This window comes from Suncus etruscus, chromosome 5, assembly GCF_024139225.1.
Source record: "Suncus etruscus isolate mSunEtr1 chromosome 5, mSunEtr1.pri.cur, whole genome shotgun sequence".
Taxonomy (NCBI): Eukaryota; Metazoa; Chordata; class Mammalia; order Eulipotyphla; family Soricidae; genus Suncus; species Suncus etruscus.
Window position 1 is genome coordinate 15787076 of NC_064852.1, and position 24616 is coordinate 15811691.

At 53.8% G+C, this 24616-nt stretch overlaps 2 protein-coding genes across 3 annotated transcripts in view; both read right to left on the reverse strand.

Annotated features, from left to right (window-relative positions):
- Nucleotides 1-3590, reverse strand: part of ENG (endoglin) — a 44890-nt gene extending 41300 nt beyond the window's left edge. The window contains exon 1 of the mRNA XM_049774150.1: nt 3205-3590. Coding sequence (XP_049630107.1) covers nt 3205-3271 — 67 coding nt within the window. The 5' untranslated portion in view covers nt 3272-3590. The remainder of the gene's footprint in view (nt 1-3204) is intronic.
- Nucleotides 3591-14840: 11250 nt separating this feature from the next.
- AK1 (adenylate kinase 1) lies at nt 14841-23587 on the reverse strand. Of its 2 annotated transcripts, XM_049774218.1 has the most exons (7): nt 23485-23587; nt 20990-21040; nt 19363-19398; nt 19087-19250; nt 18313-18429; nt 15179-15370; nt 14841-15064 (listed from the first exon to the last, which is right to left on the reverse strand). In XM_049774218.1, exons 2-7 carry the CDS (start codon nt 20994-20996, stop codon nt 14996-14998), a joined length of 585 nt encoding a protein of 194 aa, XP_049630175.1. In that variant the 5' UTR covers nt 20997-21040; nt 23485-23587; the 3' UTR covers nt 14841-14995. The 2 variants fall into 2 exon arrangements, with proteins under 2 accessions (XP_049630175.1, XP_049630176.1); XM_049774219.1 differs by lacking the exon at nt 19363-19398 and having other exon boundaries at nt 23485-23581.
- Nucleotides 23588-24616: the final 1029 nt, after the last annotated feature.

Here is a 24616-nt window from a genome sequence, read left to right on the forward strand (position 1 = left end):
ACTAGGAGCAATTTCTGAGTGCAGAGGCAGTAGTAATGTCTGAGCACCGACAATGTGGCCAAAAAAAAAAAAAAACCAACAACAACAACAACAACAACAATAACTGCATGGAACAAAACATACAGCAAACAGACAGACAGACAGACAGAGACAGAGAGAGCACAGCAGACAGGATGGGTACCTGTCTTGCAAGTGGCCAATCCAAGTTGACCCAACTCCCCATACGGTCCCCCAAACCCCACCACGAGTGAACCTCTAGCACTGCTGCGTATGGCCCAAAAGTTAAATACCAAAACAAAACAAAATCGTGAATTCTTGGAGAAAAGCCTCACTGGAAAATAGTTTCCAATTTTTTCTCTGTTTTCTGTTTTCTAAAACATCGTGCCCATACTGTCTGGACTCCATGTGTTTGGCGAGCCTTAATCCTTTATTCTCACAGTAATGGAATGAATCCCTGTTGTTGGGGCTCCAAAAGGTACACTCCAGCATCAACTCCAAGCCCTGCCTCAGGCCTTCCAGTTTGTGTGACCCAAGCTCATGGACATTTGGTGCCTTCCACTTGCTGGTTCATGTATTTTTGCTTCATTTTTTTTTTTTTCGTCACACCCGGCGGTACTCAGGGGTTACTCCTGGCTGTCTGCTCAGAAATAGCTCCTGGCAGGCACAGGGGACCATATGGGACACCGGGATTCGAACCAACCACCTTTGGTCCTGGATCGGCTGCTTGCAAGGCAAACGCCGCTGTGCTATCTCTCCAGGCCCTATTTCTGCTTCATTTTTAGGGCTCCTCCTGGTGCAGTGCTGGGGGGTCCTGGCAGTGTTAAGGTAGGTGTGTGGTGATGGGGAGTAGTAAGCTGGAGTTCCTGTGTGCATAGTCTTGAGTTCTGGAGCCTCTCCCAGGCCTGAGTGGTTGATGTTCTGCTACAAAACCAGGGTCCACACCAGTGGTGCTTAGGGACTACATTTGGCTCTGCACACAGGGATCATGCTGGTGGTACACAGGGAACTCTGTGATACTGAGTATTGAACCAGGGTTGGCCACCGTCAAGGTGAGCGCCCTACCCCTGTACTATCTCTCTACCCTGGACCACACATCTTTTTGGGTGGGGGGGATTGAATATTTTAGAGGGGGAGGCTAAGGCTTGTTTGCACTCAGGGATCACTCCCAATGGGGCTTGGAGGACCATATGCAATGCCAGGGATCAAGCCCAGACTCGCTACATGCAATGTGCGCACTTGAATCCCCGCACAATCTCTCTAAATCCCCAGACCACTCATCCTAATAGAACTGAATTCTGGACATCACAGCTAACTCAGGTTCTGGAAGGTTCTGGCAAGTTGTGTTCCCAAGAGGGTGGTGGGGAAGCCAAGTTTTGGACCCAAGTTCCCCGCCTTTCCCCAACCTGAATGAGATGCCCACCTATCCCCTTGGCTATGCAGAGACCCGGATCCCAATCTGAACCTATACATTCTGGCACCCTCCACCCCAGTTTCCCAGACGACCAATGGGCTAGGCTGGGTGGTATAAAATGTCTGCAGAGCCCCCAAATCACCACCATCTCCCTGGGCCCCCTCCTATTCCTGCCCTGCTCACGGGAGCAGACCTGTTACTTTGCAGATTTTTATTCCCAACAGGGTGTTGAAAACACAGCCCGGAATTAGATATTCAACTTCCTAAGTGGCCGATGGAACCAATGATGTCTTCTTACAGCTCAGACCCCCCCTCCTTACACTTCCCCCTTCTGCTATTGTCTCTGCCCCATGAGACTGTCCAGGCCAATGTGCGGGGTGGAAAGACCAGATAAGGGGGTGCTTGAGTGATCTGCCGGGTGAGAACTTTTCACCCCCATTGAAATTGACAAAAGCCACCCCACCTTGGCAACACATTTATCTGCATGTCATGGCCTCTCAGTCCATAGAAACTTCCCCTAAAGGTCCAAGACCCTTCTCTGACCCACTTATCGCCCCCCAGAAAGAGGGGGTAGGCAGGAGAAAGGCACAGCATGAGCTCCTCCTCCTTCATCTCCTCCCCTGTCCAACAGGGCCTGTCCAGAAGACACCTTGCATGCCCGTGGAGAGACTGTCCGGAGGGACTCTGGGACCCACATGGTTGGGACCAGCCATTCTCCAAGCCACAGGCCGGGGTCAAATCCCTGCTCTACAGTAGACTCAGTTTCCCATCTGTTTCCAAGGCGTTAGGTGTGGCCCTGTGGAAGGTTTTTAAAAGCTGTGGGTGCCGGAGAGATAGCACAACGGTAGGGCGCTTGCCTTGCAAGTGGCTGACCCAGGACCAACGGTGGTTCAAGTCCTGACATCCCATACGGTCCCCTGTGACAGCCAGGAGCGATTTCTGAGCAGAGAGCCAGGAATAACCCCTGAGCACCACTGGGTGTGGCCCCAAAACAAAAAACAAACAAACAAAAAAGCTGTGGATGGAGTTGGATGGTCTCAGGTGCCCTCTCCCCATTTCCTCCAGTTCTACTGGGAGTACCTCAAAGCAACAGCTGGTAAAGGAGTGACCTACCAGTGGCTGTCCAAGAGCCATGGGTAGATGGATAGGTGGGCCTAGAGACCCACCGTGAACACAAAGTGGGTCTGGCAGGCCCCAGGCCCCTCAGCTGGCCAGTTTCTGAGAGCAGCGAGACCAGAGCACCCTAGAAAAACGGCCAGGCAGAAGAGCACTCCCCACAGCACCCCAAGTTTGAGTCTGAATCTCCTTGAGACAGAGAGAAGCTGGTTTCAAGGAGTAGACCAAATGTCCCGGAGAGGAGTGTGGAGGTTATAATAAGTGGAAGGTTATTCTTGTCCTAGTAAAGAACAAGAGACGGGCAGCTGGCCTGGTTCTCCCGCGTCTTTCCTGGCCGCCAACCCCACTCGGCTCAGAGGCCAGAGAGGAATTCAGAACCCAGAGCCTCCTCCCTGTACCTCCCTTAGCTGGGAAAGGGCCCAGAAAGGGCGGGTGACTCTCCCAGGGCTGCACAGCACAAGGGGAGCTAGGTTTCCCTGGATGGCATGTGGGGAGCAACCAGGAGGGTTAACAGGATTTCTCCCGGTTGCCTGGGGCCTTAGTGCAGGAAGCTTCAAACCTAGAGGGTTCGAGACCAACTCAGGGCTGACCACATCACCCGGGTGGGGAACATTCATCTGAGACTTTAAGTGTCTAGAGGTAGGGAGCAGTACCCACACTCTATCCTGAGCACCCACCTGTGTGGCTGAGGCTGCAGACGACCAGCAGCAGGGCCAGTAACGGAGGGCACGAGCCGTGGTACATGCTGTCCGGCCGGGCGTGGTGGACAGGGCTCTATCCGGTGTCCAGAGGGAGGGCAGCAGGCGGGCGCGGGGGCCGGCGTGGGCTCTCGCGGGGACCCAAGGGGAGCAGGCGGCCGGAGCGACGGCGTCCCTGCTCCAGCCTTCTGAGGTGTTGGCCGAGGGGTCAGGAGAAGTGGGCACCAGGGCACGGGGCCAGGCCAGTGGCTGTCGGCCTTGGGCCGGGTTGTAGGAGCTGCTGGGCTCCCAGGGAGGGCAGCGGCAACAGCTCAGGTCTGTGGGTGCAGCTGGAGGCTGGGGTCTGAGCGGCAGCAGCGGGGAGCTCCAGGCTCATCCAGCCAGGCCAGAGGAGGCAGGAAATGCGCTTTCTTAGAGAAGGGGCGGACCAGGCCGCCTGCCAGGCGGGGAGAGGAAGTACCACGGGGCTTTGTCGCTGGGGATGGGGGGGGGGGGACAGGAGGCTGGGAGGGTCCCAGCTCCAGCCTAGTGTCCCCACCCCACCCCCCATCATTTCAAGGCTGGGGGTAAGATCAATCTGTTAATCCACACTCTCTCCAGGGGCCTTCTCGTGTGCAACTCTTAGATCCTTGAACCTGGAGTGTCTCCCTCTGGCAGACAAGTCAGAGCAATGAGCTAAGGATTGCCTTGGGAACAGGAGTGGAAATTGAGGCCTGGCAGCTGAAGCTGAGGTCTGGGCCCTGAAAAACCAGGGGTCAGCCCTGAGCTATATTCTGCCCCTGGAGTTGGCACATCCTTCAGGGTCAAAGGTGAAAGGCCGGCACTTCTGCTATACTCAGGGCCTGGCTCAGAAGTCTGTCCCCCCCACTCGAAGCCATGGCACCCTGGGCAAGTCCCAACACTCAGTGGACACAGCTAGGCAGTTGAAATGCAGGGTTTGGAGCAGGACAAGGGGCTGGGGGCGCCCTGCCTTATTCTAAAAGGGGGTGCAAGGCTGTGCCTTACCCAGCGAGCCCTGGGGACAACTGGGAAGACACAGGGTGCAAGGCAGTCGGAGGCCTGAGCCTTTCAAGAGTAGGGGGACAGGAATCAGGGCGATAGCACAGCAGCAGAGCGTTTGCCTTTTATGTGACCAACTTGGGACAAACTCGGGATTGATTCCCAGTATCCCATATGGTCCCCTGAGCCTGCCAGGAGAGATTTCTGAGCGCAGAGCCAGGAGTAACCCCTAAGAGGCCCCCAAAAAACCACAAAAAACAAAAAGAGTAGAGGACAGCAGAGAATAGAAACAAAGGCTGGGTTCCTTCTGCTACCCTGGCAGAGTATCCAGCTGAGAAATGGAGGTACAGGGAGGCAGGTTCTGGGAAGCAGACATGGGGAGCTTGTCTGGGCAGAGGAGGGTGAGTGCGACTCAGGCTCAGCACAGCCACTGTCAGGAGTGGGCATGGGATGCTCAACCACCCACCCACCCACCCAGTCAAAGAAGGCTGGACCTGGGAGTGAGGAGGTGGACCTGGAGGTCAAGGGTCATTGGGGGCTCCCCAGAGTCACCTGTTCCCATCAAGGCCAGTTAATTCATTCCCGTGTGTGTGTGTGTGTGTGTGTGTGTGTGTGTGTGTGTGTGTGTGTGTGTGTGTCTTTATATCCCCCTCACTTTCTCACTTTCTCTTCCCTCCTGTCACTTTCTCTCTCTCTCTCTCTCTCTCTCTCTCTCTCTCTCTCTCTCTCTCTCTCTCTCTCTCTCTCTTACTCTCTCTCATTTTCTCTCACTTCTCTCTCTACCCCTTCTCCCTCCAGGACCTACCTAAACATTCACCTTGTTCAATTATACACCGACAACTATCCCTCCAGGTTTCTCATGGACAGCAGAGTTGGGGCTCCCTGACGTTGAGGCAATATCAAGTTACACAATAGAGACCCCAGGGCTGCCTGGCCCCTAACTCAGCTCCTTTTGAAATTGGAAGATGTCAGCAGGGAACATGGGTTTAGGGAACACCAGGGGAGACTCATTAAAAATCCTGTCTGGGGCCCGGAGAGATAGCACAGCGGCGCTTGCCTTGCAAGCAGCCGATCCAGGACCAAAGGTGGTTGGTTCGAATCCTGGTGTCCCATATGGTCCCCCGTGCCTGCCAAGAGCTATTTCTGAGCAGACAGCCAGGAGTAACCCCTAAGCACCTCCGGGTGTGACCCAAAAACCAAAAAAAAAAAAAAATCCTGTCCGGGGGCTGGAGAGATAGCATGGAGGTAAGGCATTTGCCTTGCACGCAGAAGGACGGTGGTTTGAATCCTGGCATCCCATCTGGTCCCCTCTGCCTGCCAGGAGTGATTTCTGAGTGCAAAGCCAGGAGTAACCCCTGAGCGCCACCAGGCATGATCCCCCTCCCAAAATAAAATTTAAAAAAATCCTGTCCCCCTCCCACTCCCCCCCCAAGGCACCCACCCCCTGCTTTATAGAGGAGCCCTTTTATCTTCTCAAGAGAACAGACTAAGATGCAGGGGTCCCCAGGTCAGGACAAATTAGAGGCCCCGGATTTAGAAATTCCTTTATGTATCCCCCAAGAGCCTAGAACCCTCCAGGTCTCTGAGAAGTTCCATCTTCTAGCAGTATGTATGTGTACTGGCATCTGTTGGAGGGTCCCCACAGAGACCTCGAAGGGGATGTGGCCGTGGGGATGCTCAGTGGAAAGCTGATATGCCAGGTGGGGAGTTGCTTTGGGCTTCACATGCAGGGGCTCTAGACTCATCCTGACACTACAGAGCACCCTACAGGAGTACCCCTCAAACAGAGCATGGACCACCCCACGGTGTGGTGCCAGAACCAAAACCAAGGAAATAAAACCCTGCCAAGGTGGCAAAAGATGCTGCATGGAGGGAAACTAAGGCTTAGGGAAACAGGTCTTGATTCCACAGGGAAGAGGTCCATCCCTGTCTACCTTGAGTTCTACAACATTCCTATCCCAAAGATAGTCAAAACCTCAGGTTTAGGGTTCTTCCGCTTGCCTCACACGTAGCTTCTTCATCCAGCTGGACCCAGATCAGAGGGAGGAGGAAGAAAGGGAGGAGGAGGAAGAGGGGGGGGCTCATTCTTTTGGTTCCTTTCCCTTGGGGTCACTTCCAATCTGTAGCTTCACTCCCCTGCATAGGCTCTCCAGTCCCAAGAAGTCAGATCTGGCCCATGATGACCCCAGCCCTGGGGCCCTGGAAGAAGGCCCTCCTCTGCAGTCTCCCCCACAAGTCCATGACAGTCTGGGGGGAGCTGGAGTCAGCTTGTGTCCGTCCCCATGATAGCCTGGTGGCCACACGCTGCTTCCTCTTCTCCACTGGCCAGGGCTTCAGGAAAGACCAGAGCACGTTGACCCTGGCCACTGGCCACCAGAGGAATTTGAGACGGCCCCCAGAGATCCTCCCAGGCAGCTGTTTGTCTCCAGCACTGGCCTGGGGCCAGGGACCAGGGACCATTGAGAAGACCAGGGCCAGAGTCAGGGAGACTAGGTGACTATAGGCAGGACAGTCCTCCCCTAATTGGTTCTTAGGGTGACTATTTTGTCTGCTGGTCTGGAGAAGCCCAAATTTTGGGACAAGGCTGGAGACCACTCTACCTCCATTCATTTGCCCAATCTTGTACCAAGTTCCCCCTAAATGGCCCAAGACCTTGGGGGGCTGTCCAACTTCACCAAAGAAGGGCACTGAGGCTTGGGAAGGTGTGTCCACTGTCTTTAGCCACCTCACCGGTTCACCTCTTTCTCCCTTGATTGGGCCCTTCTTAGTTACCCTTTCTTCCCACTGAGGTTTGTGCAAATCTCACCCACCAAGACAGAGCAGGGCCCAGTATTCTAAGATTCAGCCCAGTCTGATTGAACAGATGTGGGGACAAGAGTTAAAACTTCAGGGGCCCAAAAAAAAAAAAAAAAAAAAAAAAGGGGGCCGGAGAGATAGCATGGAGGTAAGGCGTTTGCCTTTCATGCAGGAGGTCATCGGTTCGAATCCCGGCGCCCCATATGGTCCCCTGTGCCTGCCAGGAGCAATTTCTGAGCCTGGAGCCAGGAATAACCCCTGAGCACTGCCAGGTGTGACCCAAAAACCAAAAAAAAAAAAAAAAACTTCAGGGGCCAAAGAGATAACATGGAGGTAAGGTGTTTGCCTTGCATGCAGAAGGATGATGGTTCAAATCCCGGCATCCCATATGGTCCCCAAGCCTGCCAGGAGTGATTTCTGAGCGTAGAGCCAGGAGGAAACCTTGAGTGATGCTGGGGGTGACCCAAAAACTAAAAACCAAACAAACAAAAAAGAGTTCAAACTTTGGACCACTTGCTCCCCAGCAATGATGGGAAGTTCTGAACACGACACCACGGCCTCAGGTCGGCCATTGAGCTGTCTGTCTAGTCTGACTAAGTGTGTTCGGGCTCGGTCCCCAAGCTCAGTGAGATGACTAGGGCAGCACCCCAAAATACAGAACCTAAAATTGTGTGTGTTGCCTTGCCCACCCAAATCTGGTCCTAGAGTCCAGAGAGATAGCATGGAGATAAGGTGTTTGCCTTGCACGCAGAAGGGCGGTAGTTTGAATCCTGGCACCCCATATGGTCCCCCGAGCCTGCCAGGAGCCATTTCTGAGCTTAGAGCCAGGTGTAGCCCCTGAGCACTGCCGGGTGTGACCCAAAAACCAAAAACAAAAACAAGGGCCCGGAGAGATAGCACAGCGGTGTTTGCCTTGCAATCAGCTGATCCAGGACCTAAGGTGGTTGGTTCGAATCCCGTTGTTCCCTATGGTCCCCCGTGCCTGCCAGGAGCTATTTCTGAGTAGACAGCCAGGAGTAACCCCTGAGCACCGACGGGTGTGGCCCAAAAACCAAAAACCAAACCAAACCAAACAAACAAAAAACATATCCCTCAGCATTCTGACTCCTTAACAAGTGTAAGAAGCGTGCATGAGCATATAGAAGACCCTCACGCATGCATATTTGCAAAGCGTGTCAATGCGCGGTTGAGACCAGCTCACCCAACAAACAGCTGGAAACCCTCTACAGGCTTGTCCACATCTGCAGCCTCAGAGCCTTGTCTCCCACCCACCCACACACCCCTTCAGCCTCAGATGCCAAGTTTCCAATTCAGGGCTCGGCCAAGTCATATTTGGAAGTCAGGTTCGACCCTCATTCTGGCTGTCAAAGCCGGGGCAGTTCTGTCAGCCACCCCCCATAATTTTCACAGTGTGTGGGGGGGTCCCAACACCTCACAGCCATCACCTGGACAAATCCTATGGCATCATCTGCAATGTCACTGCAATGTTACTAAACTCACCTTGTTTCTACTCTCGCCTCAACACTTTTGGGCGGGTTGGGAGCCCCCCAGCAATCTCAGGGGACCTGGGGCCTCTCATGATAACCCAACCCTCAACTCACTAGCCTCGGAAGTTTAATGTTGGCCTGAGTATGTGAAGCTGCTAAGGCCCTCCACAGAGACACACTGGTAGTTGCTGGGGGACTTCAGAACTACACCCAGCTGTGGTTCTGGGTTTGACCTTGGTACCCCACTGTGCACACAATCATTGCAGACCAGTCTTTCTCCCAATTCAGGGAGTGTTAGGCTGAGTCGAGCAGTTCTCCAGGGTACGAATTGTCATAAGAGCCACAGCCCCCGCCCCCAAACTCCCTCTCTTTCCCTTCTCCACTCAGCTTCTCCCCATTGCCACCCACATACATTCTTTGGTCTCCTTGCATATCACAGGGCTAGTGTTCATGGGGTCTCCAAGGCTATCTCCCTACTACCATGTTTGCCCCCTACAATACATACCACCTCCAGCACCCCTAAACTCCAGTGATCATGCCTGCTTCTCTCTCCAGCACAGCGGTGGTCTGTGGACAGTATACAAAAAGTGAAAGGTCCTATTTTAGGGTACCACTGCTTGGGGTTGTAGGGGTAGTGATTCTGAGTTCCTAGGAAGGGGTGCTGGGGGCATGTCACATCTAGGGGGAATGACACCCCTCAGTGTCTGGGGAGGCCTCTACTCAATGCTCTGTGTTCAAGCAGCCCAGTCTCTCCAAATGGTCTAGAAGCCAAGAGGACTGCACCCCAAGAATTCTGGAACATGATTTGTTCTGTCTCTGAGTCCCTTGAAAGGGGAACTGAAGTGTGCAAGTAAGAGAAACTCATTAGGACTCCATGATCCACAGTACGTGGAAAGGCAGAGACCCTCCCCCATGGAACCCCAAGAAGTGGACAGAGAGGCGGCTGGGCTGGTTCCGAGGAAGCAGGGTCCCAGACGAACCCCCAACCCCTCAAAGCTCCCCCACCGGGAGCCGCCAGGCCTTCCTGTTTACTCGAGGCCTCTCGCGGCTGGGAGGCGACAGTCTTGGCCTCCTCTGCTCCCCGCTTCCTTCCTCTCCCACTTCTGTGCCTCCGGCCAGGCCCTCTGAGCCCCTGAAGCCAAGACTTGGGGGTGCAGTCCAGTGGGGGGTATCTGAGGCCACCTCCCAAGGGGGCCCTTTCTGAAGCCCAAAGCCCCCAGTTCACAGAGACTGAGGAGAAGATTCTGACTCTCTGGCGGAAGTGTGTCCCCACTCCCTACCCACTCCATACCCCTCCAAACAGTAGGTTCTAACTCAGCGCCCCAAAGTATGGGCCTACCCACCTAGTCCAGACCTGCTGCCTCAGAAATGGCTCTCAAATCAGGAGATTTCGGGGGTATTGGTCTGGCTGAAAGCTGGGATGCTGATGCTGCTTTCATCCTCTGCAAGGGCCTCCATTTTTGGGCTTCCTGGCCCCAAACTCTCTGTCTGTAATTCATGAAGCCTTTCCAGTCAATTTCCAGTTTATGAGAAATCCGTGGGGTGGACAAATGAGGGGAAAGAACGTTGGTTGGTTGGTTGGAGCAATGATCTAGGTAAAAAATGACTCACATTCCTGAAAACTTGGTGTTATTGAAACTGAATTGTGATCATCTAGGAAAACTTCCTGATTTTTCCGATGAAAACTCCTTAGCTGTGTTGAGGGGCTGAGGGATCCACTTGGACAGGCCACACCACCAGGACCACACCTGCTGTTGCTGGGAACTGGGGGGGGGGGGTGGTAGTGGCATGAAATGAAGGAAGCGTAGTGCTGAGGGATCAAACTTGGAATCTGGAGCATGCCAGGAATGTAACCTCATCATTCCTTCGAGCTGTCTCTCTCACCAGGAAAACCATCTGACAGCATCAATTCTATTGAAATTACCCTTTAGGAATAACATTTTTTTTTGAATCTGCGGCTGGTGTGAGAATATAATGGGTAGGGCATTTGCCTTGCACGTGGCCAGCCTGGATTCCTTTGATTCCTGGCACCCCATTAAATTCTTTGATAAGGGCTGGGGATGTGGCTTAGCCAGTAGAACATTTGGCTTGAATAGACGAGACCGTGAGTCAGATCCCTGGCCCCACAGAATAAATAAGTAAATAAACATGAAGTAAGATCACTTGCTAAGTGTTGGAGGTGAATAGATGCTTCCCTCCTCTTTTTGGTGTGGTGTAGTTTCCTCAAGGCTCTCACTGTCCTTGGGAGAAGGAAGATACCACTCTTACTTTCCAGAGATGGGCACCAATCTCCTGCCATCGCACCCCCCCTCAGACAGGGATCCCCAAGGGCTGGGGCCTCACACCCCTCCAGCATGTCTCTGCAGTGGGTGTCCCCTAACTCCCTTTGCCAATGGATGCCTGCTCCAAAATCCTCTTACAAGCAAGAGGCACTTCCCAGCTCTAAGCCTGATTCCTAGTCCCCTATAGTGTTCAAGGCTGGACAATCTTCCTGGACAGGATGCCATGTGCCAGCAGCCCGAGGCTTAGGCGCCAGAGGACTGCCTGCCTGCCTGGCCATACTCTGAAGCACACTACAGCTGATCAGATTGCCCCCCCCAGCCCCAGGGCAGTGACACTGGCCAGGACTGTGGTGATGACATCTCAAGTTTTTTTGTTTTTTTATTTTCTATTTTTTCAAATGTTTCAGATATGTTGCTTTTGCTTTCTTTCTATTCCTTCTTTCCTTCCTTCCATCTCTCCTTCCTTCTATCCTTCCTTCCTTCTCTTTCTTTTTCTTTCTTCTCTTTTTTTGACCACACCCAGGGTACTCAGGAAACCATTTGGAATGCTAAGGATTGAACCTGGCCTGGCCTGGCCATGTGCAAGGCAAACGCCCTATCCATTGTGCTATTTCTCCAGCCTCATGGTATTGCTTTTTTCATTTGGGGAGCACCACACCCCATGTCATTCTGGGTTTACTCTCAGCACCCGTTGATGCTGGAAGACCATGCAGTGACAGGGATAAAGCATGGACCCTCAGTCCATGGACCTTCAGTCCTTGACCCTGTGCCTTTTCATTTTGAGAACAAAATATTCTGTGGTGAAACCATAGAGGCCAGCTTAAGTTGAACTGGGGCTCACTGGAGTGATAGTAAGGTGGGTTGGGTGCTTGGCTTGCATGTGGTTGACCTAGTTTAATCCTCAGCATCCCTTATGGTCCTCAGAGCCTGCCAGGAGTGATCCCTGAATGAAGAGCAGGTGTAAGCTCTGAGCACAGTCCAAATCCCTTCCCCACTAAAGAAAAGTATAGTTGGGGCTGGAGAGATAGCATGGAGGTAAGGCGTTTGCCTTTCATGCAGGAGATGATCGGTTTGAATCCCGGCGTTCCATATGGTCCCCCGTGCCTGCCAGGAGCAATTTCTGAGCCTGGAGCCAGGAATAACCCCTGAGTACTGCCGAGTGTGACCCCCCCCCCAAAAAAAAAAGTATAGTTAATGGGCCAGGTAAATGGCTCAAAGGACTGAATGTTCTTGCCTGTGACAATGTAGATTTAATCCCAACTACCACTAGGAGTGACTTCCAAACACTAAATTGGAAATAGCCCCCAAGAGCTGCCAGATGTGGCCTCAAAACTAAAAACATGAGGGCCAGAAAGCTAATACAAGAACTAGAGTACTTTCCTTGCATGCAGCCAACCCATGTTCAGTCCCCAGCATTCCAGACGTTCCCCTGAGCCTTCCAGGAGTGATCCCTGAGCATAGAGCCAGAAGCCAGCCCTGAGTACCACCAATATGACCCTAAAACAATATGAAACAAAAACCCGAAACCAAATGTACTACAAATAAAAAAATAAAACTAACGTAAATAGAGGCTGGAGAGATAGGATAGCAGTTAGGATGCTTGCCTTGCATGTGGCTGACCTGGGTTTGATCCTCAGCATCCCATATGGTCCCCCAAACCTACCTGGAGTGATTCCTGAGTGCCAAGTCAGGAGTAACCTGTGAGTACAGCTGGGTGTGGCCAAAACCAAAAACAAACAACAAAAAACTACACTGAATAAATAGACTAGGGCTGAAGTATACCCATCTAGGCCCTTGACACATCCCCAGCCCTGAAAATGAATAAGTAAAAGTGTTAATGGGGGGGGGGGCGGAGAAATAGCATGGAGGTAAGGCATTTGCCTTGCATGCAGAAGGATGGTGGTTCAAATCCCGACATTCCATACGGTCCCCTGAGCCTGCCAAGAGTGATTTCTGAGCATAGAGCCAGGAGTAATGCCTGAGCGCTGCCGGGTGTGACCCAAAACAAAAACAAAAACAAAAAGAGCTAATGGGGGAGAGGGTCTGGAGAGACAGCACATTTGAGGGGGGACACTTGCTATGCATGTGATCAATCTAGGTTCCATCCCCAGTCATCCATATGGTCTCCTAAGCACTGCCAAGTGTGATCCCTGAGTAAGAAGCTAGGAATAAATCCTGGGCACCACCAGGTAGGACCCTAAATCAAAAAGGGAAAACTAATCCTTCTGACAGAAATGTAACCAATCGGTCATTTCTGGGATGCTGATGATCAAACTCGGAGCTTGCTGCATGTAAGACACCATCTCTCTGGCCCCTGTCAGAATCTCTGTTTCCTAATCCCCTCTGGCCTGTTTTCATCCACATACTGGACCTGATGTCCCAGCCTAGAATTGATGCATTTGGCAACTGTGGCACCACCCCCACCCCCCAACTCATCCTACAGTCTTGTCTTCTTCTGGCTTCCAGCACTAGCATTTATTTACTGAGCTTTCCTCAGGTCCTTCTGTGGTTCCAGGATGGGAGCTAGGCCTCCTCTCCTGCATGCAGACTGAGCTACAGTCCAGCCCAGCCTCATTCTTTCCCTTCTATACACTCGTCCCAGTAACCTAAACCCAGAGTGTCAAGGAAAGTTGGAATAACAAATGCAGATTTAACAAAAGAGGGGCTGGAGAGATAGCATGGAGGTAGGGCATTTGCCTTGCATGCAGGAGGACAGTGGTTCAAATCCCAGCATCCCATATGGTCCCCCGAGCCTGCCAGGAGCAATTTCTGAGCGTAGAGCCAGGAGTAACCTGAGTGCTGCTGGGTATAACCAATAAATAAATAAAAATAAATAAAAAAACAAAATAGCTCTGGGGCCAGAGTGATAGCACAGTGGGTAGGCATTTGCCTTGCATGTGGCCAACCTGGGTTCGATGATCCCTGGCATCCCATATAGTCCTGAGCCTTCTAGGAGTGATTCCTGAGTGCAGAACCCAGAGTAACTCCTGAGCATTGCTGGATGTAGCCAAAAAAACAAAAACAAAACACCAAAAACAAACAATAAAAAAACTAAACAGCTGCCTTTGTCATCAATAGACAAGGAGTCCTCGAGATACAAGATCCCTATTTGATTTGTGCCTCCCTTGCCCCCCCCCCCCAGCAGCTCTCTTGGCTTCCCAGGGCCAGCAAGGTTCATGCAGGAGTTGAGGGGTTGGGTGAGCCTCAGAGGGGGCTTTATCCATGAGGTCCACTGAGAGCAAGAGAACAGAGAAAGGAAGATGGCTCTCCTCAGGATTTCTGGGGTAATCCTGAGATTCACTGGCTCTGGCATGGCCTGTTGATGGGATAACCTACAGCTGCCTTATTCTGCATTCTCCTTGTGGGGAAGAAACCCCAAACTAATTGAGGTTTGGAAATGGAATCAGAAAGGCATTGTCCTCTTGTCCCTATATGGTTCCCAGATCACTCCCCAGTTGAGTGCAGAGCCAGGAATAACCTCTGCACATTGCCAGGTGTGGCCCCAAAATAAAAACCACCACCAAAAAAAGGGCAGGTGGGGTAAGCTGTTTGCTTTGTGCTACTTTTGGTCCCTTGAGCACTGCCAGAAGTGATCCCTGAGCACAGAACCAGGAGTAAGCCCCGAGCACTGCTGGGGATAGTCACCCCCTCCCAAATCAAAGAGGGGGGAAAAGGTTGGGCCCATTCTGGGCTCCACAATGAGAACAGCACCCCAGGTCAGGACCTCACATTCCCTTTTGACCTCAAGACTTTCTTCACCCTCCAGAGCTTCTTATACCGAAACTAGCCCCTGCCACAGAGCTGGTGTGTCCCCTAAGAGACCTGTGGGGTCCAGGACCAGAGGACCCCAGCAGGAAGCAGGAAAGAAAGGGCAGAGGTGCTAGGCTAGGCCAGTATGTGAGGGAGGGACACGGCCAGAGGCAGACGTAGGGACTGAGGGGGACAGAGAGGCCAAGGAGGAAGGGGAGAGTCGGGGGGCCGGGGACCCCCCAGCCACACACAACTCATGCATCAACTCTGGTGGAAGCAAAGAAAGAGGAGGAAAACGGAATGTCCTTGAAATTCCTTTAGTGCCGCTGGGCTGTCCATGAAAACAGGATGAAGTCGCTTCCTCTGTCTGTTCCAGTGGCTGGGGTGGAGGCCGGCCAGGCGCGGGCGGGGCACGGTGGGGCGGGCCAGGGCTCAGAACTGGGGGGCCGCCACCGCCTACTTGAGCTGGTCCAGGTGGGTGCAGATCTCCTTGAAGACGTCATCAGGGGAACCCTCAGCATTGATCTACGGGGAGACAGATGGAGCCCTTGTAAAGGCCGGCCCCTGGGGATGACCTCCCTGGCTTGTCCCCAGGTCCCCCAAGACCGGGCCTGCAGAGACTGAGGCCCAGACCCCCACCTTGCGCACGATGCCCCTATCCTTGTAGTGTGTGATCACGGGCTCTGTGGCCTGGTAGTAGGTCTCCAGGCGCTTCTTGATGGTCTCCTCGTTGTCATCCACTCGCCCGCTGGTCTCCCCGCGTTTCAGGAGCCGCTTGGTCATGGTCTCAGCGCCTGCATCCACGTATAGCAGCAGGGTGGGGGCTCCGATCTGTGGGCAGTCATTGGTCACTTGGGGGTCCATGCTGTCCCATCACCTCCGGCATCTCGCATCATCTCCCCACACCTGACCTTTCTTCCAGTTCTTCCCATGAGGGACCTCCTAAACCAGGGGGGGGACCTGTAGCCACCTGCTCCCATCTCCCCAGGAGAGGCCCGTGACCTCCCTCCCACCTGCCAGTGCCATCCCTGGCAGACTCGCCGCCTAGTGCTCCTCATCCTAGCTTCCAATAAATACATTCAGCCTTCTAACACATGCCTGCCTGAGCTCACAGCTCCTGCCTCCTGCCCTCCCCTCAGACCTTTTGATGCCCTCTAGAAGGATTTTGGTGACCCCCTTGTCACCTGCCAAGTCAGGAGCCCCTAAGCAGGCCAATGGCTGTGTCACCCCTGACCATCCAGCCCAGCGGAGAATGGAAGAGGAGAGGAGGCAGGCTCTGGCGCCCCCTGGTGTCCAGAGCAGAGAAGGCTTTGCAGAGGGAACCTGGGCAGAAGGGCATCACAGTTGCCCGGACAGGCCTATGACCAATAAGCTCCATGGCCCCCGAGTCAAAAGGCACAATTGTCTCTGGTGTCACAGAGAGGGAAACTGAGGCCCAGTGCAGGGTAGGTACTTTTTTTTGGTTTGTTTTGCTTTTGAGCCATATATGGCAGCACTCAGGGGTTACTCCTGGCTCTGACTCAAGAAATTGCTCCTGGGTCGAAGTGATAGCACAGCGGTAGGCTGTTTGCCTTGCACACGGCTGACCCAGGACAGACCTGGATCCCATATGGTTTCTCAAGCCTGCCAGGAGCGATTTCTGAGTGCAGAGCTAGAAGTAACTCCTGAGCATTGCCAGGTATGTCCCATAAAAGCAAAAGCAAAAGCAAAAGCAAATCACTCCTGACAGTCTTGGGGAAATTATATAAGATGACAGGAATGAAACTCAGGTCAGTCCCTGTGCAAGGCAAATGCCCTATCCATTATGCTATCACTCTGGCACCAGGTAGGTACTTTCTTGAGATCTGCAGCCCCTGGGAGGTCAAGAGATGCAGGAGTCAGGGTTTGGAACGCTAGTGCAAACGCCTGGCACAAAGCCCATCTTCTTCAATCCCTGGCAGCACAAATGATCCCCTTGTGTCTAGACCCCTATGGTCTCACCAGGAGTGTTCCCTGAGCACAGAGCCAGGAGTCAGCCCTGAGGACTGCCAGGTATGTTCTCAAAATAAAACATAACAAAGGAAGGAAAAGATGGTGCTGGGACAACTCCTCACAGAGATGTGAAGGCTAGTCCTATCCCACTTGCAAGGCCCAGAACGAGGCCCCATTTTCCTAGGATGCCGCCTGTATCTGGGAGTATCTGTGTGCACATGCTTATATCATGCTACTGCATTCGTGTTACCGGCCATGTGTACGTGTGTTTGCCTCTGCCTCTGTGTGCACCACTATAGCCTTCACATATGTATGTGTCTTTGATGCCTCGTGTGCTCATATGTGAAATCCATGAGCGAGTTCCTGGAGGCGGCTGTTTGGTCCTCAAAGTGGGCTGTGCAGCCAGACCCTCCGCAGGCCCTGAAGGGAACCAAGACCCCTGCTTCCTTCTGCGGTGGTTCCCTCCAGGCTGCACCTCCTCTTCCCAATAGTTGGATCCCCCTGTGATGATGTTTCTGAGCCACTTGGCAGACAGAAACCCACAGAGCAACTGTTCTGGGGGACTCCGTGGAGCAACTGCTCCGGGGATTCTCCTTGAGAAAAAAAAGCTCGGAGACACCATTTTAGAGATGGGGTAGGACAGCACCAAGAGTGGGCACCATCTCCTGATGGCCAGTGGATTCTCTCAGGCTTGACTCTGGGCCTCCTTCCTCAAAGAAAGCTGTGAAGGAGATAACATTTTATTTATTTTTTGGGGTTTTTTGGGTCACATCCAGTGGTGCTCAGGAGTTACTCCTGGCTCTGTGCTCAGAAATCGCCCCTGGCAGGCTGGGGGGGGGTGTATATGGGATGCAGGGGATCGAACTTGTGCTATCACTCTGACCTGTGAAGGAGATAACTTTAAGGGAGACTAACAGGCCATTTTTATTGCCCATGGGGTTGCTCTCAAAACATTCCTAATCCCCAATGTTTCTTCTTCTCCCTTATACCTCCCATCCCTGGTGTTCTGGGCCCTGCCACTTTGCATGTATCTCAGTTCCTCTTGTCCTATATAAACATTGCTAGAATAGAATAAAGTATCTCTGGTCATCAGCTGGGGGAACGTACCCGGTCCCAAACGTACAAGGAGGATGGAAGTGGACCCTTGCTGGCTGACAAGTCGGCACATCGGGCATCAGCCCTGCATGTCCTGCCCTTCACCCCACCGTTCTCAGCACAAGCCTTCCCCCCTTCTGGCTCCTGCTTGCCCCTCCAGACTTTCTGGCCCTGCCTATATCTTTCCCTATATCTTAGGCTGTGTGCCCAAGAGGTGCCAGGTTGGAGAGGAGACCCATTCTCCAGCCTCTGCTGCCCCTCAAGACAACAGTAATCATCTCTCCCCAGAGTTTGCAGATGGGGACATTGAGATTCAGCAAGGCAGGATGGAGGCTCAAGGCCTTAAGACATGGAGCTGGAGCCCTGGTGTGGCCTCTTCAACGGAAAGATTTTCAGAAAAAGAGCCAGAGCGATATCACGTTGTATAGGGTGTTTGCCTTGTACGTGACTTACCCAGGTTCCATCCCTGGCATCTCACAAGGTCTCCTGAGCCTGCCAGGAGCAATATCTGAGCACAGAGCCAGGAGTAAAAGCCACTGGGTGTGTCCCCAAAACCAGAAACCAAAAATAAAAAGACTTTCAGAAACGTTAGCCTGGTTCCTTCTCACCCTCGATGTCTGCCTTCCTGCCTCCCCCAATCCCTCCCTTCCCCCTAAACTACTTCACAGTCTCTGTCTGGCTGTCCCAGCCTGGCCCGCTTTCCTTACCTTCTGTTCAAATTCTTCCCCCTGCTTCACCTCCCGTGGGTAGCCATCAATCAGGAAGCCTTTGGAAGTGTCTAACTTGGCAATCATGGCTTCTCGGAGCATTTCCAGCACCGTATCCTGGGAGGGCACACGAGAGTGGGTTGAGACTCTCTTCCCGTACCCCCTAGGCCTCTGTGCATGCCAGCTTCCCTCACTCATCCATTTCTTCATTCACCCCAAAATCTGCCTGAGCCCTTCCCTTACCCCACCCTGCTCCTGTCTTGGGTCCAACTGACACTCCTGGTGGACAAACCCAGACACAAGCGACTTATCCATGTCTAAGCATGTCAAGGAGTGTGAGGAAGCAAAAAACAGGAGTATAGGGGCCGGAGCAGTGGCGCAGCAGTAAGGCGTTTGCCTTGCATGCGGCTGACCTAGGAGGTTCGATCCCCCAGAGTCCCAGGAGTATAAAATAAATGAAAAGGGGGTGGTCTTTAGCCAACTCTGAGATGGGGGATTGCAAGAAGCCATGCAGGAAAAAAAACACTCCAGGCAGGAAGGAAACGTGAGAGGGAGGGAGGGGTATGGAGACCAGGGCAGGATTGGAGGGCAGAGAGAGCTGAGGGGAAGGTTGAGGCTGGAGGACCAGGCTGTCAGAGCCCAGAAGCTCTTGGTAACTTCTGGAAAGAGGGTGGTGGCAAGGGCAGTGGAGACCCACAAGATGTATAGATAGCCTTGCCCATGTGCCATGAGCTGGTGCCCAATCAGGCCTGCTGTCCTTTCTGCCCCACTCACCAGTGGCACCAACTGGCCCTTCTCCATGATCGCTGACAGCGTCTTGCCCCGGTCGGAGCCTGAACTGACCTCGGCCCGCAGCAGGTCCCCGGTGGAAAGGTGGGTGTAGCCATACTTCTGTACTATCTTCTCACACTGGGTGCCTTTGCCTGAGCCGGGCCCACCTAAAAGTACCCGACCATTCAGCAACCCTGAGAAAGGGGGGCCCAGCAGGGGCTGCTACGGGGGTGGGTCCCGGGCAACCCCCCGCTCAGCTTCTGCTATGCTTGCACTCACCCACCACAAAGATGATCTTGGTTTTCTTCAGCTTATCTAGGGGAGAGCAAAAGGGGCGAGAGTGAGGAATTTGTCAGCCTGAGCCGCAGGACACAGTGCCTCGTGGCAGAACAAGAGGGAAACTGAGACCTGCTCTAGGGACAATGGAACTGAATCCTCTTCTTTACTAGCCTGCCTCCCCTCTTGGGGACATGACCCCTATTGGGTGGACTTAGAAGAGAATCCCCTGGGCTGGAGAGAATATAGGGGTACGCATGGCCAACCTTGTTACTCAGGTAACATATGGTCCCAAGTACCACATGGGGTCCCAGAGCACCAGCAGGGTCACTTTTTTTGTTTTGTTTTGGGATCACACCAGGCAGTGCCCAGGTCAGCCCTGTGCAAAGCAAACACCCTACCCACTGTGCTATTGCTCCAACCCCCAGGGATTTACTCTTGAGCACATAACCAGGAAAAGCCCCTAAGCACTGCAAGGTGTGATTCCCCCCACAAGAGAAATAGGAAAGGATCCCCAACCCCTTACCTGCCCCCCCAAGTGGACATGAACTGGGCATCTGCCAGGGACCTCCAGAATGAGAAAACCAAAGGGGGACTGTGAAAAAAAAGGGTACCTATCCCTACCCAAAGGCTTCAAAATTGGAACTTGGACACCCAGCCAAGTGGGGGGGGGGTGTAACTTCGTGGTGGCTGATGGTCACCATCTGGGGGCAAATGGAGACTTCCAGTTTCAGGCAGGAGCTAACCAGCAGAGCTGCCTTAGAGTGGCTGGGCAGAGGCACCAAGCCAAGGGCGGGAGCAGCCGTACCACCAGGAGCTGGGCCAGTGGCTCTTTGCCCACTCCACGTGCTTCTCCAGTTCCAGCGCCCCAAACCAAGATAGCTGAAGACTTCAAGGGCACAGAGTGTCCAATCCTTGGCACCCCATATGCCTCCTTTCAAGCCTGCCAGGAGTGATTCCTGAGCCCAGAGCCAGGAGTAAGCCCTGAGCACTGCCGAGTGTGCCCCCAAAATTTAAAATATTGTTTTTCCTCAAGTCTGTGATGTTGGAGAAACTGAGTTATGGAAAGGAACAGGCACTTGCCTCCAGTTCTACAGGCTTGGTTACTTGTTTTTGTTTTGGGTCCATAACTGGCAGCACTCAGGAATTACTCCTGACAGGGATGCTGGAAATCGAACCTGGGTCAGCCCAGTGCAAGGCGAACACCCTCCTCGCTGTGCTTTTGCTACCACCCCTAAAGGCTTGTCTTTAATGCACTCAGAGCTAAAGCAATAGTACAAACAGCAGACATTTGCCACGCAATGGGGCTGACCCAGGTTCAAGCTGTCACCCCAGAAGGCCACCTGAGTGAGCCCCACTAGGAGTGACCCCTGAGCTCCATTGGGGTGTGGTTCAAAGAAACCAAAATGCCAACACCCAAAAGCAAAGACAGCACAAGGCACAGGCTCTCTAGGACTCAGCCATCCCTCGCCCACCCTCTCCAGAAAGAGGCGGGATTCAGCTCTATAAATACCAGTTAGGGAGGCTAGTGTTTAAAATGACACTGGGAGCTGGCAGCACCCCCACTGGCCTCGCCACAGCCCAGCCCATCCCCAGGGGCATGGGGGAGGGCCCCCCAGTGCCTTCATACCTTCCATCTTGCTGGAATCTGGTCCTCTAGGGGACAGCCCGCGTTAGCACTCTGTAAGACAAGGGGATGGTGGGCCCAGGGCACTGCAATAACCCAGACCCAAGTCAGTCCAGTCCTATGGAGGGGGCCCATTCCAGACACACTGTCGGAGGTTGGAAGGAACTGTGAGTGCAGGGGACCCAGTGAACTATTGATGTGAGGGGGGAGTCATCTCAGACCATCACAGGGGCCGGCGGACTGTGTTTTCTGCCTGTGGTCAGGATCATGAACATGAAGGTTGCTGGGTGAGCAAGTCCCAAGCCAGTTTCAGAACACAGACTTGGGTTACGTATCCCAGCACCATGGTGACACTCTCCAGGGTTGGAAGTAGCCAGGCTGGGTCCTCCTGGGTGCCCCCTGGGGCCTCGCTCCTACAGACACTGCCAGGGATTTAGGTCAGTGGCAAGGAAGTTGCAGAGATCCCCAGCTGGACTCTATTGCTGTTTTTTGTTTGTTTGTTTTTGTGGCATTTTTTAGCCACATCTGATAGTGCTCAGGGGTTATTCCTAGCTCTGTCCTCAGAAATGGCTCCTGGCAGGCTTGGAGGACTATATGGGATGCTAGGGATCGAACCCGCGTCCATCATGGCTCAGCGCGTGCAAGGCAAAAGCCCTACCACTGTTCTACCACTCCAGTCCTCTATTTAGTGTTTCTAACGTGGGATTCTAGGGATCTGCATTAGACCCAGCCCACCGCCCTCGCCTCATAAACACTTGGCTTTTAGGGCTGGAGTGATAGCACAGTGGCAGGGTGTTTTCTTGAATACGCAGCCAACCCAGGTTCTATCCCCAGCATTCCTTATAGTCCCCAGAGCCCACCAGGAGTAACACCTGAGCACTGCCAGGTGTAGCCCAAAGTCCTAAATGTAAAGAAATAAAAATAAAGAGTATTTTGCTCAGCTGCCCCCACCCCCAGCCTGCCTTGGGCCCACCCCAGATCCCAGGAAGGTGGGCAGGAACTCAGAACCGGCGGCTCAAAGCTTCAGCCCTGCCTTGTGTGGTCCTCTGCCTGGTGGAAATGCTGGGGCCCTGGCTGCAACACCCACTATGGTCTTATCTGTCACGGGAACTGCTAGGCCTCTAGGACAGCACCCTTCCCCCCAAGGGCCCTGGGTTTCCCGTCACCCAAGCCCTGGAGGCATTTCCACCCCCAGATGCTTTCTTTTAGATTGGGTTCAGTTGCCACCTCCAAATCAGGAAGTCTTCCTGGATTTTGCCTGACTTTATTCTTGGCTCCCACCTTGGCTACTGTCCTTCTCCCAAGTCCCCTTCACCCTTGGCAGGCCTGTGTCCTCCCTGTGACCAGCAGAGGGCCTGGGCTGGCATTGAGCACAGAGCTTAGGTGGGGGATTGGGGGTTAGAGGGGCCTTCTATCCTCAACAGCCTTCCTGGCAGGGAGCTGAGATTGGTTTCACCGTAGACACTTGCTCCTGCCCAGGGGCTGTGTTTTCTGCTTCTGCTCCTCTGGAGCCTGAGGACTGGCACACCCTTATGGGTGCCCCGGGCTTGACTTATAACCTCTTTCTAGCTCAGTGTGTTGCTGGCGGAGGGGCAGGAGCACCCAGATCCTTCAGCAGCTGGAGGGGGGACACAAATATATGCAGTGACCCCACAAGAGACAGCCTGGGCCGAGCCCACAGTGTCCACCCCCTCCTGTAACCTAAGTCCCACTGTCCCGCTATCACCTGCCGCTTCCTGGGGCCAAAATAACTTGAGGCCCTGAAGAGGCCTCAGAGGCTCCGGGTCCAGACAGAGCTTGGGTTACAGGCTCCACACCAGGCCTTATAAGGGGGCCTTAGGAGCACTAGTCCAACTGAGGGCTTCTGGGGAGGAGCCGGACAGCTCCAGAGGGACCCCACTTAACCCGGATCATCAAGCCAGAGCAAAGTGGGGACTCCTGAAGCACAGAAGCCTCCCAGGGCTTAGAATTGGGTTTGAATCTCAATTCCCTCAATATGGGGGTCCCACCCTCAGGGCTTGCATCCAGGCCTAGTAGTCCTGGATGGTGCTGCTCAGGAGAGACGACCACCCCCAGAGTCAGAGAGCTAGGGCAAGGGGCCCAGTCTCCCCCAGGAGTCCCCCCCAAGAGTCGCAGGCAAGGCAGGCTCTGGCGATGACAAGGCAACCGCACCCCACCCCAGGGCCAAGCAGGCCCCATCGCCCTCCCCTTTGGCCTCAGCCAGGAGGCAGTAAGGGTGAGGGACCTGGCACCCCAGGAGTACTGGCCTGGAGGACAAAGGGGTGACTGTCTTGGAGGCAGGGGCGGCTGATGACACGTTGGGCGCGCGCGCGCACACCCCCACCGGCTGTCAACGGACACGCCCGGTTACCAAGGGGACCGCATCGGACACCCGCCACCATCCGCCTCCATCCAACGCCCAGAAGCCCCCGGGGGCAGCCCGGACCCCTCGCTCCCGTTCCGGACCCCGACACCAGCCCCTTCCCCCCAATACTGACCTGGGGGAGGGTGCGGTGCGGTGCGGGTGGGCGCGGGCGCCGGTGCGTGCCCTGCCCGTCCTCGCCGCCGCCCGGCCAAGGCCACTATTTATAAGGCTGTCAGCGGCGCGCGCGCGGCATGCCGGGAGGCGGTTGGGGAGGAGGGAGAGGGAGTGTAGGGAGGAGGGAGGGAGGGGGCCCCCAGGATAGGAATGAAGCCTCTTGGGCCTGGGGGGGGCCAGTGCCAGCTTGGCACCCATAGCCTCCACCACCACTCCCCCATCGTTGGCAGTGTTAGCACTTGGCAGTTTGCAGATGCAGAGGATGGCACTTCCCACTGGGACCAGAGGCCAGGGTTTTTCTTTTTTTTTTGGGGGGGGGGGTACCAGAGGGAAGGAAGGGTAGCCCAGGAAGAGGGGCTGCTTGAGCTCCTCAGGTCAAATGGATCCTCCAGCCCCACTAAGGTTTCTTTCAGCTTAAGAGACATGTGTTGTTTCCCCCCCACCCTCCATGCCACTCTCCTTTTGGGAGAGGTCCCCAAGAACTAATTGCAGAGTCTGGTAATGGATAGAAAATCTAGTGCCTTGGGGCTGGAGAGATAGCGTGGAGGTAAGGCATTTATTTGCCTTACGTGCAGAAGGATGGTGGTTTGAATCCCAGCATCCCATATGGTACCCCAAGCCTGCCAGGACTGATTTCTGAGCGTAGAGCCAGGAGGAACCCCTGAGCGCTGTCGGGTGTCACCCCAAAACAAAACAAAACAAAAAACAACAAAAACAACAACAAAAAATCTAGTGCCTGGAGGAGGCACTCCAAACACTGCTAGATGCCACCTCTGAGCGTTTAAACTAGATATAGCCCCTGAGTATTGCCAGGTGAAAACTCCACAATAAAACAAACAAACAAAAAATCCACTTAGTTCCTCTGGAACTGAATCTCCCCAGAACTTCCAAAGATCACCAACATGGCCCTCACCCACCCACTGGGTGGTGTGATAATGAAAACATTTAACTCTGCTTTGTTTCCCCCCCTGAGCAGTAGGCCCTGGAGCATTCAGAGCACTGTATGAACCCAGATAGCAACCAAGCTTCATGATTTAAAAAGCAAAACATAGAGAAATAGCATGGAAGTAGGGCATTTGCCTCACATGCAG